The sequence below is a fragment of the Hylobates moloch genome, unplaced genomic scaffold (genome assembly GCF_009828535.3).
Source record: "Hylobates moloch isolate HMO894 unplaced genomic scaffold, HMol_V3 SCAFFOLD_2, whole genome shotgun sequence".
NCBI lineage: Eukaryota > Metazoa > Chordata > Mammalia > Primates > Hylobatidae > Hylobates > Hylobates moloch.
The window spans coordinates 80,316,147-80,334,512 of NW_026652277.1; the positions used below are offsets into that span (position 1 = coordinate 80,316,147).

The following is an 18,366-nucleotide window of genomic DNA, read 5'->3' on the forward strand; positions in this document are numbered from 1 at the left end:
AAACTTATCAAATAGTACACTTTACATATGTGCAATTCTAATGTCAACTATATTTCAATAAAGCTGTTTTATAAACTACCAAAAAGATACCAGATATGTCTTCCTAAGTTCAAATAAAACTTAGAATTCTAAGAAACTGATACATGACCTATACATAGCATTTAGGTCTCACAATTTTTAAGAATTTTTTTCTGTGTGTTTATATCTATACTTTGTTTATTTTTTAAATTCGTTAAATGAAAATTGTCTTTTTGGTGAGAGAGTAGAGCAGTGGAAAGTTATATAATAACTACTTGTGAGAGCACTTGGAGCAATCACTATGGAAAAACACTTTAAAGTTCAATATGTGCATACCCTACAACCTAGCAATTCTCTTTCTAGGTATACAGATGGCCCTGAACTATGATGGTTCGACCTCTGAGTTTTCAGCTTTACAACGATGTGAAACAATTCTGTTTTTCATGTTCAGTACAGTATTCAATAAATTACATGACATATTCAACACTTTATTATAAAATAGGCTTTGTGTTTGATGACTTTGCCCAACTGTATGCTAATGTCAGTGTTCTGAGCACATTTAAGGTAGGCTAAGCTAAGCTATGATGTCCAGTAGGATTGGTGTGTTAAGTGCATTTTCAACTTAATAATATTTTTAACTCACAGTGGGTATATAAGATGTTACCCACAATAAGTCAAGGAGTGTCTGTAGATGAAGAATAGTTGCTCTCAGACTGGTCTCAAGACTCTTTCGTACTCTTAAATTACTAAGGAACTGAAAAAGCTTTTGTGTATGTGAGATATTTACTATATTAAAAATTACTCATCATTTACATTAGGTATATCTCCTAATGCCATCCCTCCCCCTTCCCCTGACCCCACAACAGGCCCCAGTGTGTGATGTTCCCCTTCCTGTGTCCAATTGTTCTCATTGTTCAGTTCCCACCTATGAGTGAAAACATGCGGTGTTTGGCTTTTTCTCCTTGCAATAGTTTGCTGAGAATGATGGTTTCCAGCTTCATCCATGTCCCTACAAAGGACATGAACTCATCATTTTTTATGGCTGCATAGTATTCCATGGGGGTATATGTGCCACATTTTCTTAATCCCGTCTATCATTGATGGACATTTGGGTTGGTTCCAAGTCTTTGCTATTGTGAATAGTGCCGCAATAAACATACATGTGCATGTGTCTTTATAGCAGCATGATTTATAATCCTTTGGGTATATACCCAGTAATGGGATGGCTGGATCAAATGGTATTTCTAGTTCCAGATCCTTGAGAAATCGCCACACTGTCTTCCACAATGGTTGAACTAGTTTACAGTCCCACCAACAGTATAAAAGTGTTCCTGTTTCTCCACATCCTCTCCAGCACCTGAGGAGACTTTTTAATGATGGCCATTCTGACTGGTGTGAGATAGTATCTCATTGTGGTTTTGATTTGCATTTCTCTGATGACCAGTGATGATGAGCATTTTTTCATGTGTCTGTTGGCTGCATAAATGTCTTCTTTTGAGAAGTGTCTGTTCATATCCTTCACTCACTTGTTATGGGGTTGTTTGTTTTTTTCTTATAAATTTGTTGGAGTTCTTGGTAGATTCTGGATATTAGCCCTTTGTCAGATGAGTAGATTGCAAAAATTTTCTCCCATTCTGTGGTTGCCTGTCCACTCTGATGGTAGTTTCTTTTGCTGTGCAGAAGCTCTTTAGTTTAATTAGATCCCATTTGTCAATTTTGGCTTTTGTTGCCATTGCTTTTGGTGTTTTAGACATGAAGTCCTTGCCCATGCATATACCTAATGTAAATGACGAGTTAATGGGTGCAGCACACCAACATGGCACATGTATATGTATGTAACAAGCCTGCACATTGTGCACATGTACCCTAGAACTTAAAGTATAATAAAAAATATATAAATATAAAAATAAAAATTACAACTGGGACAATTTTTTTAAATTCACTTTTAAATAACAATAATAAATCTGTTAACATGTTACATATAAACATGTTAATACAAATAATACTTTTAGGGGAAATGATTGTTTTCAAAAAAAAGCAGTGAAAAGAGTCTTATCATTTTACATTTTTATAAATCTTTTTAATTTCTGGCTCAATAAAAGACCAGCATTTATATCTGTTTCTGTAATCAACCTGTTTGCATATATTATTTTAGTTAGAGTGTGTGAAGAAAATCTGGCCTCATAAAGATATTCAGTTAGAAAAATGAGAACTATTTTAATAGCCTTTTCAGAAAATTGTGAATATTCTTTGATACTACACTACAGTTCTCCAAGTTATAGTTTCTTAAGTTTAAATTGCAACCTTGACTCTGAAACTATATCAGTGAACTTTTTATCTTCTGTTACATTTAAATGCATTGGTCTATATCGTACTTTGAATGCATTTTTTACCCATGCATTATTTTGTAACATTATGCGCTAGTCATTTGGAAGATATTGGTTCACTGAGTTATTTACACCTTCCAAATGTTGACTCATTTGATTATTTTAGCTAAAGTATGTCTTTTATACATTTTGCTCAATAAATATTGTACACAGTGCTCTGCAAAGTGCCGTATGTGAAACAGACATTACCACTTTTAAGGAGCTGTGATATGGTAAAATTATGACAAATATACATCTATTTTGAACACCCAGCAGGAACAAAGTGCCTCACGTTTTAAAGCACAGGAAGGCCACATGGGACTGCATTTGAAAGGGACCAGGAAAGATTTCCCGAAGGATGAGTAAAAGTCCAATAAAGGAAAATATTGAGAGAAGGGTGTTGATGGGAAGGGGATGATGACAGAAATTTAAAATCAGTATAAATTAAGAAATAAGCCTGCCTTCATCCACTTATAATTCCGAACAATTATTGATATCCTTTAGTCTAAGGAGTTTAGATATTTTTCAGTGATAGAATATCAATTTTTAAAAACATTTATTGTGAAGAGAAATGCAATGCATAAAATGTATAGTTTAATGATTACTGAGTGTGGATTTGGAGTAAGAAGAATACATGTGCATTTTTGTTGCAAGTGCATGTTTGTTGCATGGGATTGCCTAGGAACTGGGTATCACATGCAGGTCTCTGCAAGATAAGTGTAGACTGTTAACAGAAGTCATGCAGTGTCTGCTGTCCTGAAGAGGTCATCCTGTACTGTTGGAAGTACTGAAGTCTGTACTGTCCCGCCGTGGCTTAGCTTCTGTTCCTTAGCACATGATCTTTGGTTGTCCCAGCTAACTCTTTGACAGCATTAACTGCTTTTCTGAATGGTGGGCACTCCCTATTGGCCAGTAGATAATTTAAAAAAAAAATACACCTGAACTCTTACTAATAGATGTGAACAGTGAATGTATTATAAAGGTTTACCCTCTTACAAACTCAGGTCAAATTATAGTAATTTAATGCATGCATGTTGTTCTACAAAAGCTTACATGTGTATAGAATTCTTTTCTCTTTTAGTATTTGACCTCATCCTGCCACTCATGTGACAAGTGTATTTACTAGCACCTTTCAAAGTTCAAATCCAAATGAGATATGCTTTTAGCTGTTAAGTTTGAAGAGTACATTTATGTTATTGCCTTCAAATGGCGTATAGAATAAGTGCCCACATTTGAGACATTGTGCTTATAGCAGTAACAAAGAAGGTTAAATACATGAGGCTTAGCCTTCCTGGAGTTTATAATTTTAAAAATGGCATAAGTACCAGCAAACAGGTAAATTCAGAAGAGAGTACAGAAGAAAATTAAGTAGCAAAATATACTCAAGAATAAATAAATATATTGGGTAAATAATATATGTATGTGTCCATGGGTAAAATATTACAGTTTAATTTTTTAAATTTTGTTATCAGCTATTATCAAAGTACTTTTAAGGTCATATATTAGTGAACAGGTTTATATGTTCCAAGTTTGAAATGAATTTTTGTATGTAATTATTAATATCATTGATTAATATCTTCTATTTTCATAGATTTGATCCAAGCTACCAACGAGACCAATGTTAATATTCCTCAGATGGCCGACACTCTCTTTGAGCGGGCAACAAACAGTAGCTGGGTGGTTGTGTTTAAGGCTTTAGTGACAACACATCATCTCATGGTGCATGGAAATGAGGTAAACTAAGTAAACTTTTCTTTTTTTGATGGAGGAAGGAGGCTTCTAGGAAGAGCATGGTGATGATTTAAGGCTCTTTGAATTTTCACTAATTAGGAGAAAAAGAAAAGGAAATACACAGTTCCGAATCATCTAGAATACAAGTGTAATCTTCTCCTTAGCTGTTTAACAAAAGATAAACTTTAAGTTAGACCTTGTCTTAGAGATGTGAGGTATAGGTACACCTCAGAGATATTGCAGGTTTGATTCCAGACCACTGCAAAAAAAAAGCTAATATTGTAATAAAGCGAGTCACACAAATGTTTTGGTTTCCCAGTGCATGTAAAATTACATTTACACTTATACTGTACTCTATTAAGTATGCAATAGTATATGTCTAAAAAAAGTACATATCTTAATTTAAAAATCCTTTATTGCTAAAAAATGATTATCAAATGATCATCTGAGTCTCCAGTGAGTTGTAATCTTTGCTGTTGGAAGGTCTTACCGTGATGTTGATGGCTGCTGACTGATGAGGATGGTGGTTGCTGAAGGCTGAAGTAACTGCAGAAGTCTCTTAAAATAAGACAGTAGTGAAGTTTGCCACATCAATTGACTCTTTTACAAAAGATTTCTCTGTAGCATTCAATGCTCTTTGACAGCATTTTATCCACAGCAGAACTTCTTTCAAAATTGGAGTCAATCCTCTCAAACCTTGCTACTGCTTTATCAGCTGTTTATGTAATTTCTATATCCTTTGTTGTTATTTCAACAATGTTCCTAGTATCTTTACCAGGAGGAGATTTTATCTCAAGAAACTATTTTCTTTCTCATCCATAAGAAGCAACTCCTCATCCATTCAAGTTTTATCATGAGATTATAGTAATTCAGTCCCATCTTCAGGCTCCATGTCCAATTCTAGTTCCTTTGCTATTTTCCCACACATCTGCAGTTACTTCCTCTGCTGGTCTTGAATCCCTCAAAGTCATCCACAGGGGCTGAAATGCTCTTCTTCCAGATTCCTGCTAATGTTGGTATCTGTATGTCCTCCCATGAATCACAAATGTTTTTAATGGCATCTAGAATGGTGAATCTTTTCTAGAAGGTTTTCAATTTACTTTGCCCACATCCACAGAGGAATCACTATCTATGGTAGCTATAGCCTTACAAAATGTATTTCTTAAATAACAAGACTTGAAAGTAAAAATTACTCCTTGATCCATGGGCTTCACAATGAATGTTGTGTTAGCAGTCATGAAAACAACATGCATCTCTTTGTGCATCTCCATCAGAGCTCTTATGGTGACAAGGTGCATGTCAATGAGCAGTAATATTTTAAAAGGAATCTTTTTTTCTGAGCAGTAAGTCTCAACAGTGGGCTTCAAATATTCAGTAAACCATACTATAAACAGATGTGCTGTCATCCAGGCTTTGTTGTTCCATTTATAGAGCACACCCAGAGTAGGTCTAGTGTAATTCTTTTGTTTGTTTGTTTGTTTGTTTTCTTTTTTCTTTTTCTTTTCTTTTCTTTTCTTTTATTATTATACTTCAGGTTTTAGGGTACATGTGCACAATGTGCAGGTTTGTTACATATGTATCCATGTGCCATGTTGGTTTGCTGCACCCATTAACACGTCATTTAGCATTACATATATCTCCTAATGCTGTCCCTCCCCCCTCCCCCCACTCCACAACAGTCCCCAGAGTGTGATGTTCCCCTTCCTGTGTCCATGAGTTCTCATTGTTCAATTCCCACCTATGAGTGAGAACATGAGGTGTTTGGTTTTTTGTCCTTGCAATAGTTTACTGAGAATGATGTTTTCCAGTTTCATCTCTGTCCCTACAAAGGACATGAACTCATCATTTTCAAATTCAAAAATTTTCTCCCATTCTGTAGGTTGCCATTTCACTCTGATGGTAGTGTAATTCTTAAGGGCCCTAGATTTTCAGAATGGTAAATGAGCATTGACCTTCACTTCATGTTGTCAGCTGCATTAGCCCCTAACAAGAGGGTCAGGCTGTCCTTTGAAGTTTTGAAGTCAGGTACTGTATTCTCCTTTCTAGATAAGAAAGTTCTAGATGGCATCTTCTTTCAGTTGAAGGCTGCTTTGTCTACATTGAAAATCTGTTTCGTGTAGCCACCTTCATGAATTATCTCAGCTAGATCTTCTGGATAACTTGCTGCAGCTTCTTCATCAGCACTTCCTGCTTCACCTTGTACTTTTATATTGTGGAGATGGCTTCTTTCCTTAAACCTCATGAACTAACCTCTGCTAGCATCAAACTTTTATTCTGCAGTTTCCTCACCTCTCTCAGCCCTCCTAGAATTGAAAAAAGTCGAGGCTTTGCTCTGAATTAGGCTTTGGCTTAAGGGAATGTTGTAGCTGGTTTGATTTTTTATCCAGACCACTCAAACATTCTCCATATTAGCAAGAAAGCTATTTCACTTTCTTGTCATTTGTGTGTTCACTAAAGGATCACTTTTAATTTTCTTCCAGACTTTTCCTTTATATTTACAACTTGACTAACTGGCACAAGAGAGCTGGCTTTCGGCCTTTCTCAGCTTTCGACATGCCACTCTCATTAAGCTTAATCACTTCTAGCTCTGGACTTAAAGTGAGAGATGTGTGACTCTTCCTTTCATTTGAATATCTAGAGGTTATTGTAGGGTTATTAGTTGGCTTAATTGCAATATTTTTGTGTCTCAGGGAATAAGGAGGCCTGAGGAGAGGGAGGAAGTCAGGGGAACAACCAGTGGTGGTGCAGTCGGAACATACGCAACATTTACTGATTAAGTTTGCCATCATTTATGGGCACACTTCATGGCACCTCAAAACAAGTACATTAGTAACATCAAAGATCACCGATGACAGGTCACCAAAACAGATATAATAATAATGAAAAAGTTTGAACTATGGTGAGAATTACCAAAACGTGACACAAAGTGAGCGCTGATAGACTGGCTCATCCCTGAGTTGCCACAAATCTTCCAGTTTGCAAAAAGTGCGATAAAAAAGAAGCTCAATAAAATGAGATATGCCTGTGTTAAAATTATAGGTTCAAAAAATGGATATACCATGTAAACCTATTTTTAAGCAAAAATGTTAGGAGAAGGAACAGTAAAATTATTTTTCCCATAGGAAAGATTCCTTTGAATTTTTGAGTGAAAATTGCATTCATAAGATACTTATTTTGGAAAATACTGAGAAAATTAAAATTACCGATTTTATGTAGGATGCCTACTGAATCCTAATAAATTGTAGTATTTCCATTATGTGCAGAAATGAAAGATCATACAATTTAATTCTAATTCAGAAAGCTTTTTTTCGCCTCAGAGAAATTCAGCATTCTAGGAAACTTTATAACTGAGTAAAAGAGATCACAATGAGAATTTGTTAAAAAAAATCCCTTTAGTATCAGAAATTGTTTAAAAGTATGATTTAAGAATGTGTGTTTAATTCTAATTTTTGTTTTTCAGAGATTTATTCAATATTTGGCTTCTAGAAATACACTATTCAATCTCAGCAATTTTTTGGACAAAAGTGGATCCCATGGTGAGAATATTTGTATTTTATAATTTTTTGCCAATGCTTTGATTTTTGAAGTGAGGCTATTAATCCAAAATCATTGCAACCGATAGCTTCATTTAATATTTAAGAATGTAAAAATAATTATATTTAAATATAGCTTTAAAATATTTAATTGTAGACAACTCAGCATATAAAATATGTATTAAGTTTATTTTGGGCATGTTTACCTTAAAAAGTAACAGTGGGTGTGCTAGACCCACAGTTGTTTTTTATGAAGGTATAGGAGACAATGAAATAAAAGATGTCTTCTCAATTAAAAAAAAGATTCCAGTCTTAAAGAAATTTTTTGTGTGGATTAATAGGGTTTGAACTGCATTCATTTGTTCATTTATCATATTCATGTTTATCTGTTGTGTGTAAAGCAAGCACATCAAGCAAATGGAACATTATCAGATGGCTGCATAAATTAAGTCTGAAACTGGCTATTATTTGAAAAATGAACAAAAATTCAAGGAAAATTTAAAAACATATTCTGTACTAGAATGGTGGAATAAGTAACTGAAGAATCTGGAATGCCTCATGTCAAAAGTATTTTTGCCTAGAAGCAGGATTTTAAATGAGATGCATCTGATACAGTTATTGACCCTATCCTAGGACTATCACCATTTAGAGAGTTAAAAAAAAATAGTACTATGCAAAGCACAGTTGAAGGTATTTTATTAATTAGTTTTATTTCTTCTTTCCCCTCCCCCAGGTTATGATATGTCTACCTTCATAAGGCGCTATAGTAGATATTTGAATGAAAAGGCTTTTTCTTACAGACAGATGGCCTTTGATTTTGCCAGGGTGAAGAAAGGGTATGTTTTTGTCTTTCTTATATTTATTAGAGGAGAATAAGTCCTTGAGGCATACTTGATTTATTTTAACTAAGCTTAAATGCCAGCTAATTTTCTTGAAGGCTCAGTTTACAATAACTTAAAAAAAGAAACTCAATAATATTGTAGAAGTTAGCCTTGAAGTTGCAATATGTATTATTTTGTTTATGTCTTCATGCAGAAAAATCTGATTTGCTTCTCAGTTTATATGCTATAACATTTTTTTCTTCTCTCTAATCCCAAGACAAATTATATAACATCTTATTTGTTAAAAACTCAAAATTTTTAAACATGTATATACCTTTAAATAATTTAAGAAGGAGGGAATTAAGACAAGATTCTCTTAAAAGTATAGTGGCTGTAGATGACAATAGCTATTTGGCCTGGCACAGTGATACCTGTAAGACCAGTACTTTGGGAGGCCAAACTGAGAGGATCATTTGAGCTCAGGAGTTAAAGAACAGCCTGGGCAGTGTGGGAGTTAAAGACCAGCCTGGGCAATGTAGTGAGACTTTCTCTCTACTAAAAATCAAACAAATTAGTCAGGCATGGTGGTGTGTGCCTGTAGTCCCAGCTGTTTGAGGGGCTAAGGCAGGAGGATTGCTTGATCCTGGGAGACTGAGGCTACAGTGAGCTATGTTCATGCCACTGCACTCCAGCCTGGGCAACCCTGTCTCTAAGACCCTGTGTCAAAAAAAAAAAGATGGAAAATAGAAAATAGCTATATAAATTTATTTGATTGAGGTGAATCTGAACTTTTATCTGTTTTTGAGAGATGTATCATCCTAGAAAACACATACATAAACACACACCATAATCAAACTAATTGTTAATACTACCAATTAAGCAAACCTCATTGAAACAGAAACACTTGAATTTTATCTGTAATTACCATTTATTTCCCTCTAAATAGTTGTATAAATCTAGTCAGAGGCATTCAGCCACACATTTGTGCATATCTTATATCTGTTCCTCGTTTGAAATAATGGCAAGGTACTGTGTAGCAGCTTTAATATTTTAGTCTCAAGAATCCACACAAAAAGATGTAACTTTATTTTTGCAATGGCTAACCTGACCTTAGTTTTGGGCTACTTTTTTACCATGGTGGTGAAAAACATCAACTTGCCTATTCAAAATAATTTATTGTAGATGAATACTTTATAAAAGTAGGTGTTTTCCTTCACCCTCTTCTCACGAGAGATGATTCTAGTTCGTATGCCTTCCTCTAACTTCTTACATGGCACCATGCAACCATTGCTGATGTTCCCACCTGCACTGTGACCTCTGCAGTAGGTCCGTGGCCTTCCTAGAAACTTCTGCACCCCTGTATGAACACATATGGACACTTCGGGTTGCTTTCTCCACTGTTGGTCTGGGAGAGACCCTGAAAGTTGCCATGATCAGCATGTCCACATCATCTGGGTATTTTCTTCAGCTATTACAATACTGCTGCTCCTCAACCATCACCATCACTGGATACAAGGGCTTCCTAAGAGACCTGAAGGTGGAGACAGAGTGCAGTGCACCCTCCGACATCAGCATTAACCTTCAGTCTCATCTTCTGTAGCTAAAGTCTTACCTTTGTTTGGGAAAAGTGTTCTTATCAGCATGCATCTTTCTTCCCTTGATGGTTAATAGCATAAACCCTGTACTCCAAGTCATATAGGTTTTATAACTTCCAAGACATGTTTTCTCTTTCTCAAAAAAAAAAAAGAAAAAAACCTGGCTTTTTTGAAAGCTTATATTTTGGTTGGGCAAAGTGGCTCATGGCTATAGTCTCAGCACTTTGGTAGATCATGGAAGGAGGACTGTGTGAGGTCAGGAGTTTAAGACCAGCCTGGGCAACATAGTGAGACTCCCATCCCTACCAAAACAATTTTTTTTAAAAATTAACCGGGTATGGTGGCATGCATCTGTAGTTCCAGCTACTCATGAGGCTGAGGCAGGAGAATCACTTGTGCCCAGGAGTTGGAGATTACAGTGAGCTATGATCATGCCATTGCACTCCAGTTTGGGTGACAGAGCGAGACTGTCTCAAAAAAAAAAAAAAAAGAAGAAGAAAACATACTTTTCAACACTATTACCTTTATTATAGATTTAGAAAAATCCATTCAGAAATTCAGCTTGCCTCTTTTATCCAGACCGGATTGCTTTCTTCCTAAGGGCAGTACAGATAGAAAACAAACAAGCATTGCCTATGCAGTGGAGGAATAAAAATAGATAATAGATAGGGGGGGAAATGACTAAACCTTGTAATATCTCAAATTGATCCCACAGGATTAATAAGGAAATGGGGCGATGTGGGGGAACAGCTTAGAACAATGCATATGGTCTTGAATTGTCCGTGTCCAATGAAATTGTACCTTTTTTTTTTTTTTCATTGTAGGGCCGATGGTGTAATGAGGACAATGGCTCCCGAAAAGCTACTAAAGAGTATGCCGATACTACAGGGACAAATTGATGCACTGCTTGAATTTGATGTATGTATCTCACTAGAAAATGTTTCTTACACAGTCAATGTTGTCTTTCATTTGAAGATGGGCTACAGGTAAATCCAAAGATTTCCTCGGGAAGCAGCTGTAGATCTTCATTTAGATGAATACTTAGTTCAGGCTGTTAAGCTCAGTAAGATTATTTAGGTTCCCCTGATTTTTCTAAGCAGTTTACCAGGTATTTACATAAGTCATGGAAAAATATGAATGGTACATTCTTGGAACTTCATGTTCTGCGTAGGATAGTGGCTTCCTATTGTACTTGACAGGATGAAGTATCTGCAAGATGTGCCTTCAGGCAGCTAAATAACTTGACCTGCTGTTAGAAATCTTTTTTATTTTTTATTTGGTTTTTTTTGAGACAGAGTCTCGCTCTGTCATGCAGGCTGGAGTGCAGTGGTGCAATCTCCGCTCGCTGCAAGCTCTGCCTCCCGGGTTCACGCCATTCTCCTGCCTCAGCCTCCTGAGCAGCTGGGACTGCAGGCGCCCACCACCATGCCCGGCCAATTTTCTGCATTTTCAGTAGAGATGGCGTCTCACCGTGCTAGCCAGGATGGTCTCGATCTCCTTACCTCATGATCTGCCCACCTTGGCCTCCCGAAGTTCTGGGATTACAGGCATGAGCCACCGTGCCTGGCCTAGAAACCATTTTATGCAGATTGCTTAAATGACACTATCCACCGAAGAATTGTGTTTAATCTTAGATAAATTAGTGAATTGTTTCATTGTCAATATCCTGGTTGTGATATTGTACTACAGTTTTATAGGATGTTACCATTAGGATAAACTGGGTAAATGGTATATGGGAGCTTTCTGTATTCCTTCTTACACCTGCATGTAAATTTAGAGTTATCTTAAAATAAAAAAAATTAATTTTAAAGAATCTTGAGGCTGGGCATGGCTCACACCTGTAATCCCAAACTTTGGGAGGCCAAAGCGTGCAGATCACTTGACAAGGTCAGGAGTTTGAGACCAGCCTGGCCAACATGGTGAAACTCTGTCTCTACTAAAAATACCAAAAAAAAAAAAAAAGCAAAGTGTGGTGGTGCATGCCTGTAATCCTAGCTACTTGGGAGGCTGAGGTGGGAGGATCACTTGAACCTGGGAGGCAGAGGTAGCAGTGAGCTGAGATCATGCCACTGCACTCCAGTCTAGACGACAGAGTGAGACTCTGTCTCAAAAAAGAAATCTGAAATCTGATTCATGGAAATAAAATATTTTAACATGCGGAGACATTCTTAACTCGTATTGTTCAGCCTTTTTGTATTTTGGTAGTTGCCTACAACAAAGATTTTCCTCAAATTTTAGTAACTTAGCATCTCTGTTAAGATTGTATGGTTTAGTCTATAATTGGGTGCTAATCACAACACCTAACTCCTGTGAAATTTCATGAAAGCAGCAAACCATCTTATTTTTTAACAGATTTTACAATAAGGACTTCACTAAGTATCTGTCAAATTGCCTTTCAGCTTTTATTTTCTTTTTATTCATTTATTTTTCTTTGCTTTCCTTGCCCTTAGTAAGGGTTCTGTCTTGAAAGACAAAGTCATAAAGGGAAAAAGAAAAGGATTGAGGAGTGGGGAGAAATTATGCGCCTTTGTGTTGACGATTAGAGTAGTTTGGAATGGGTGAACAATTATGAGTCTCTAGAGTTATTTTAGAGGTGGCTGACTAAGGTATTCCCCATGCTATTCTTCCACACTGAGTCATTGCAGGCCCCTGGAGCCTAAGTCCTTTCACAGAAACTATTAGATAGAAGAAGTGGAAGAAATGTAGCATAACAGTAAAAGTAACAAAACACCAGATGTTCAAATTTAAATTTTAGTAATCTATGGATTAATCCATATAAAGATATATATATATATATATGTGCACATATATCTGTCTTTTGATTGATAAGACTAACTTCATTGACTTAAATTGAAGCAAAAACATATGTAGTCCATCTTTGATATTGGTAGGGTTACTAAATGAATTACCAATGTTTGTAGAATATTCATGAATTTCTTAGTAGTCATTTGAGACATTTCAATGTGATTCAAGAAAAATTAAGACTTGATGATACGCAGCTAATATTAAATTTTTCTGTTTTTCTAGGTGCATCCAAATGAACTAACAAATGGTGTCATAAATGCAGCATTTATGCTTCTTTTCAAAGATCTTATCAAACTTTTTGCTTGCTACAATGATGGTGTTATTAACTTACTCGGTAGGTGGAACAACTGAAACATTTCCGGGCTGGTGGGATACACAGTAATGATTGATGAATTCTGTGGGGTGAGTCTATTGTCTCACTTCTTGGCAGGCAATATTGTGTGGAATACCATGATAGTGAGTAAGTCCACAGATGGTGGTACTGGCAGAATGATATGGGCAGAGATGGTAAATCCATATCTAGGATAACTGGGTGCTAATCATAGTGTAGACAGATCGGTGCTAACCACTCTAGTAAAAGGAATTAATCCTCAACCTGTTACTTGGTGGATGGCCGGTCTCCCTGGACTATCATGTTATGATGAAAGCTCAGTGTTGATCCAGGGTGTTGGCCAGCTGAGGACTCAGCAGTGATGACAGGCATATAAGCCTTGGCGATGGGAAGCCTATGCTGTTTAGCTTATTCATAACCTCCATTTCTGATATATGCCCACTTCCTATAGAGTTCTCTTAGCCCTCTGATTAGAGACTTTTTGTGGGATATGCCCTTTGGTTTTTATTCAAATGGGATGAAGATAGTCTCATGCTCTCTATCCATTCTGAGAGGTCCATCCATCACCTTTTCTCCAGACCTCCTTGTCACCAATCCTCCAGTTTTATTTTTTTCAAGTACCTTGTCATCCAGGCCAACAGTTAGTTGCTACACATGATTTGGTGTAGTTCAATGTGTCTTACCATTTTTCCTTTACTGTGAAGTGGAAAATTAGATAGATATATTTCTGGAAATTTGACTCACTGTGAAGATTTCTTTCTATGTCAAGCCATCCCTTTGTGGGGATATTATTCAGCTTTTCACTTCCAGGTGGTACCAACATGAGGAACCATCTCTAAACCAAATTTGAATGTTTTCTTCCTCAGTCAGCTGGTGATAGGGAACTCCCCCAGAGTCCATGGGTATAATTTGAGGGACAAATGCGAAAGAAAAAGAGTAGATGCACTGGGAACATGAACCATCTGTTCATACAATCTACCTGCTTATTCACAACCTGCTTGAGGCTTATCTCTTACAGACTACTTCTTTTGATAATGGAGTATGATTGCACTTGTTCAACTTTATTATTTGGTACATTAGATAACACCCACCTTAGGTCTGATGATCACTTGATGTTCTTTGGTCAAAATTTAAGTCTCTAAAAGTAAAAGGTAGGTAAAAATAAACCAAGGTAAACTGAGGTAAAAGTAAACCAAGAGCATTTTTTCCAAAGGAGATTAGCTAATGTGTGAAGAAGACATAGCTGTACTCCAAAGCACTGGAGGCCTGTATTGGAGTGTACCAGAGGCACTCTACAGCATTTGAATCTGCTATACACACTTTGAGTACTTTTAGATCTGCTGAAACAGAGCCCCACGTGGCATCAGTTTGGAGAAGTTGCAGAGTCTTCCCTTAATCTGGGCCTGACTCATTTGTGACACTATACCAGATGCTTTGCTTAGAGCAGCACATACACATGTCCTCTATGTTGCCACCAAAGCAGCTTGGCAGACTTCTGCCTCTTTTTAGTTACAAAGAGTGCAAGGTACAAAATTTCTCTTTTACATGGAAGGGATTTCTCTGAAATGCACAGACTTTGGGGCCTTTAGAAACTTCATTGAGGTGGCTGGTCTCTGAATTTTCATGGATTCTCCCATACGTTGACATGCATGTGACTTATCAAGGCAGCTAAGATACCTTCATTTCTTGCCCACTAAATACATTCAGCCTTATGTCATCAAAATGATATCTTATGGGAGTATGACAGCCAAAGAGGTTGATATCCCTGAAATAAGACAGTGAGGCTTTAATGGCATCTCTGCTAGATGACAGAAAACTACTCCTGATGGTTTCTGTTTATTGAGAGAGAGATAAAAGCATTACCTGGTTCTGTAGCTGCCTACGAGGTACCAGGAGCTGTACTGACTTTCTTCTGGTAAATGAGGATACATCTGGAAACCTGCACATTAGCAGTTATCATCTGATTAAGTTTATAATCTACTGTTAACCTGTCAAATACATACATCTTTTCATAAAACAAATATGCGAGCATACTGAGGATGTGATGGAATTTCTACCCCCGTATCTTTGCAGAAATCAGAAAAACAGTGTGGATTGTGCTAGTTTTAAAGTATATCTGCTCAAACTATGCATTCAGAAAACTGAGGATATAACCACAGATAGTCTTGTGTATTCACTGGATCTAATTTCCTTTTATAACTTAATCCCCATAAAGCCTCTACTTAGATAGCTAAAACATATAGTGACATTTTGGGTCCCCAAGTAGTAGAATGAGCTTAGAGTCAGTGTCCTTGAAAAGTCTGGGTAGGTAAATCTGACTTCCAGTTTCCAGTTCCACGTGGAAGGAGCTTGGAAGTCACCAATCTGTCCTAAAAATAAGTACAAAGCTGAACAGACTGAAAAATCAACAGCTCCTCTGGGATCCATAAGAGAGGTGAGGACATAGGGCAAACCTCTGCCCCCAAGATTGGAGAGACAGGCAAATACAAGGAGTCATGGATTACTGGAACAGAGACTCACGAGTGGAAACTGCCATAGGAACTAGTGTTGAAGTAGGAAGATCTGAACTGTAATTGATGAATTGTTGGATGCTCAATGTGGCCAAGTCTGAGAATTAAAAACTCTAAGGGAACCCAGTCAGAGAGAGCATCACACTTTTGTTTTACCTCCAGGAGCTCAACTAGGCTCCTATAGTAAATATTAGGGAAAAATCTCCTTGTGCTTCCAGGATGGGGAGGAGAAAAGGAACCATTGTGAAATATGCCAGAGCACTCTTGTTCTTAAGAAGGAGCAACTACTTAACCAGAGCCTCACTTGATGTGCTGAGATTTTATCAGAGCCTAACTGGACTGGGGCAAGAGAAATACCCAACTCTAGCCCACTACATCTATCTTGTCCAAGAGGAAAAGCCAAGAAGCATTTGTGAAGTTCACAGTCCAGAGGCATAGACTCACTAAAAAAGTGAGACCTAAACACAGGACTATGGAACACTTCCCCTCCCTGCACCTTAACACTACGTTAATAAAGATCTATTTACAGCAGTTCTTTTTACTTGGTACATCATGTACAGCTATCAAGAAAAACTTACAAGTCATACTAAATGGCAGAAAAACATTCAAAAAGACAGAGCAAGCATCAGAACCCGACATGGCAGGGATGAAGGAATGATCAGACTGGGAATTTAAAGCAATTATGATTAATAGGCTAAGGGCTCCAATGGATAAAATAGGCAGCATGCAAGAACAGATAGGCAATGTAAGCAGAGAGATGGAAATCCTAAAAAAGAACTAAAAAGAAGTACTAGAGAGCAAAACCACTGTGGGCTTATTAGCAAACAGAACATGGCTGAGGAAACAATCTTTAAGGTTGCAGATATATCAGTAGAAACCTCCAAAACTACAAAGCAAAGAGAACAAAGACTAAAAACAAAACAAAAACGTCAGAACAGAATAAGACTGTGGGACAACCCAAACAACTAAAAACAAAACAAACATCAGAACAGAATAAGACTGTGGGACAACAACAAAAGGTGTCATATATGTATAGTATAATGGAATACCAGAAGGAAAAGAGAGAAAGGAATGAAATATTTGAAATAATAACGACAGAGAATTTTCCCAAATTAATGTCAGACATCAAACCACACATATCCAGGAAGCTCAGAGAACACCAAGTGGAATAAATGCACCCAAAACTACCTTGAGGCATATAATTTTCAAACTATTGAAAATCAAAGATGAAGAAATAAATCATGAAAGAACCAGAGGGAAAAAACACCTTGTCTATGGAGGAGCAAAAATAAGAATTATATATGACTTTACCTCACAAACCATGCAAACAAGAAGGGAATGGAGTGAAATGTTTAGTGTTGAGACATCCACTTAACCTAGAATTCTTTACCCTGTGAAATAGTTCTTTAAAAGTGAAAGAGAAATAAAGACTTTCTCAGTCAAACACAACTGGAAAGAATTTATTGCCAGTAGATCTGCATTTGCAAAAAATGCTAAAAGAATTTCTGTAGGGAGAAGGAAAATTATATGGGTCAGAAACTTGGGTCTACATAAAGAAAGGAAGAATATCAAAAGAAGAGTGAGTGAAGGTAAAATAAAAACTTTTATTTCCCTTATTCTTAGTTGACCTAACAGACAACAGTTTGTTCAAAATAATAATAGCAATAATATATGTTTATGTATTTATCAAATATATACATATATGCTTATATATAGGTGAAATGAATGACAGCAATAATACAAGGGATAGTAGGGAGGAATTCAGATGTTTTGTTATTATAAGATACACTATCAGTGAAGCATTATGGTGTTATTTGAAAGTGGCCTTGGATTAGTCGTAAATGTACATAGCAAACTCTATGGCAACCACTAACAAAGTAAAAAAGAAGTGTAATTGATATGCTAAGAAAGGAGAGAAAATGGAATCTTATAAAATGCTCGTTTAAACCACAAAGGGTAGAAAAAGAGTGGAAGACAAAAATAGGAACAAAGAACAAAGGCAACAAATAGAAAATAGTAACAAATATGGTAGATACTAATCCAGCTATACCAAAAATCACTTTAACCTCAGTGGTCTAAATGCATCCATTAAGACAGAGATTACCAGAGTAGATCTAAAAACAAGACCCAACTATATGTTGTCTATAGAAAATCTACTTTAAATATAAAGACACACATAAATTAGGAGTAGAGAGATGGAGAAAAATACACCATGCTAACACTAATCAAAATAAAGCAAGAGTAGTTATATTAATTTCCAGACATGGCAGACTTCAAAGCAAGGACAGTTATCAAAGATAAAGAAGGACATTTTCTAATGATAAAGGGGTCAATTTTTTCAAACAGATGCAACAGTCCGTAATGTATATGCACCTAACAGCAGATAATCAACAAGTATGTGTGGCAAAAACTGCTAGAACTGCAAGGAGAAATAGATGAATCTACTGACAGAGTTGGATCTTCAACCCCCTCTATCAGTAATGGACAGATTCAGCAGGCAGAAAATCAGTAGGGATGAAGTTGAACTCAACAACACCATCAACTAGATATAATGGACATACATCTATATAGACTACTTGATCTAAAAACAGCAGAATGCACATTCTTCTGAAGCTTGCATAGAACATTCACCAGTAGGGACCACAATCTGAACCAT

The 18,366-nt window shown here is 36.6% G+C and overlaps 1 protein-coding gene across 14 annotated transcripts in view; it reads left to right on the forward strand.

Annotated features, from left to right (window-relative positions):
* Positions 1–18,366, forward strand: part of SNAP91 (synaptosome associated protein 91) — a 159,440-nt gene that overhangs the window by 39,831 nt on the left and 101,243 nt on the right. For all 14 annotated transcript variants that reach the window (XM_032152208.2, XM_032152267.2, XM_032152218.2 and 11 more), the window contains exons 3-7: positions 3,976–4,118; positions 7,576–7,651; positions 8,382–8,484; positions 10,889–10,982; positions 13,092–13,203. In XM_032152208.2, coding sequence (XP_032008099.1) covers positions 3,976–4,118; positions 7,576–7,651; positions 8,382–8,484; positions 10,889–10,982; positions 13,092–13,203 — 528 coding nt within the window. The remainder of the gene's footprint in view (positions 1–3,975; positions 4,119–7,575; positions 7,652–8,381; positions 8,485–10,888; positions 10,983–13,091; positions 13,204–18,366) is intronic.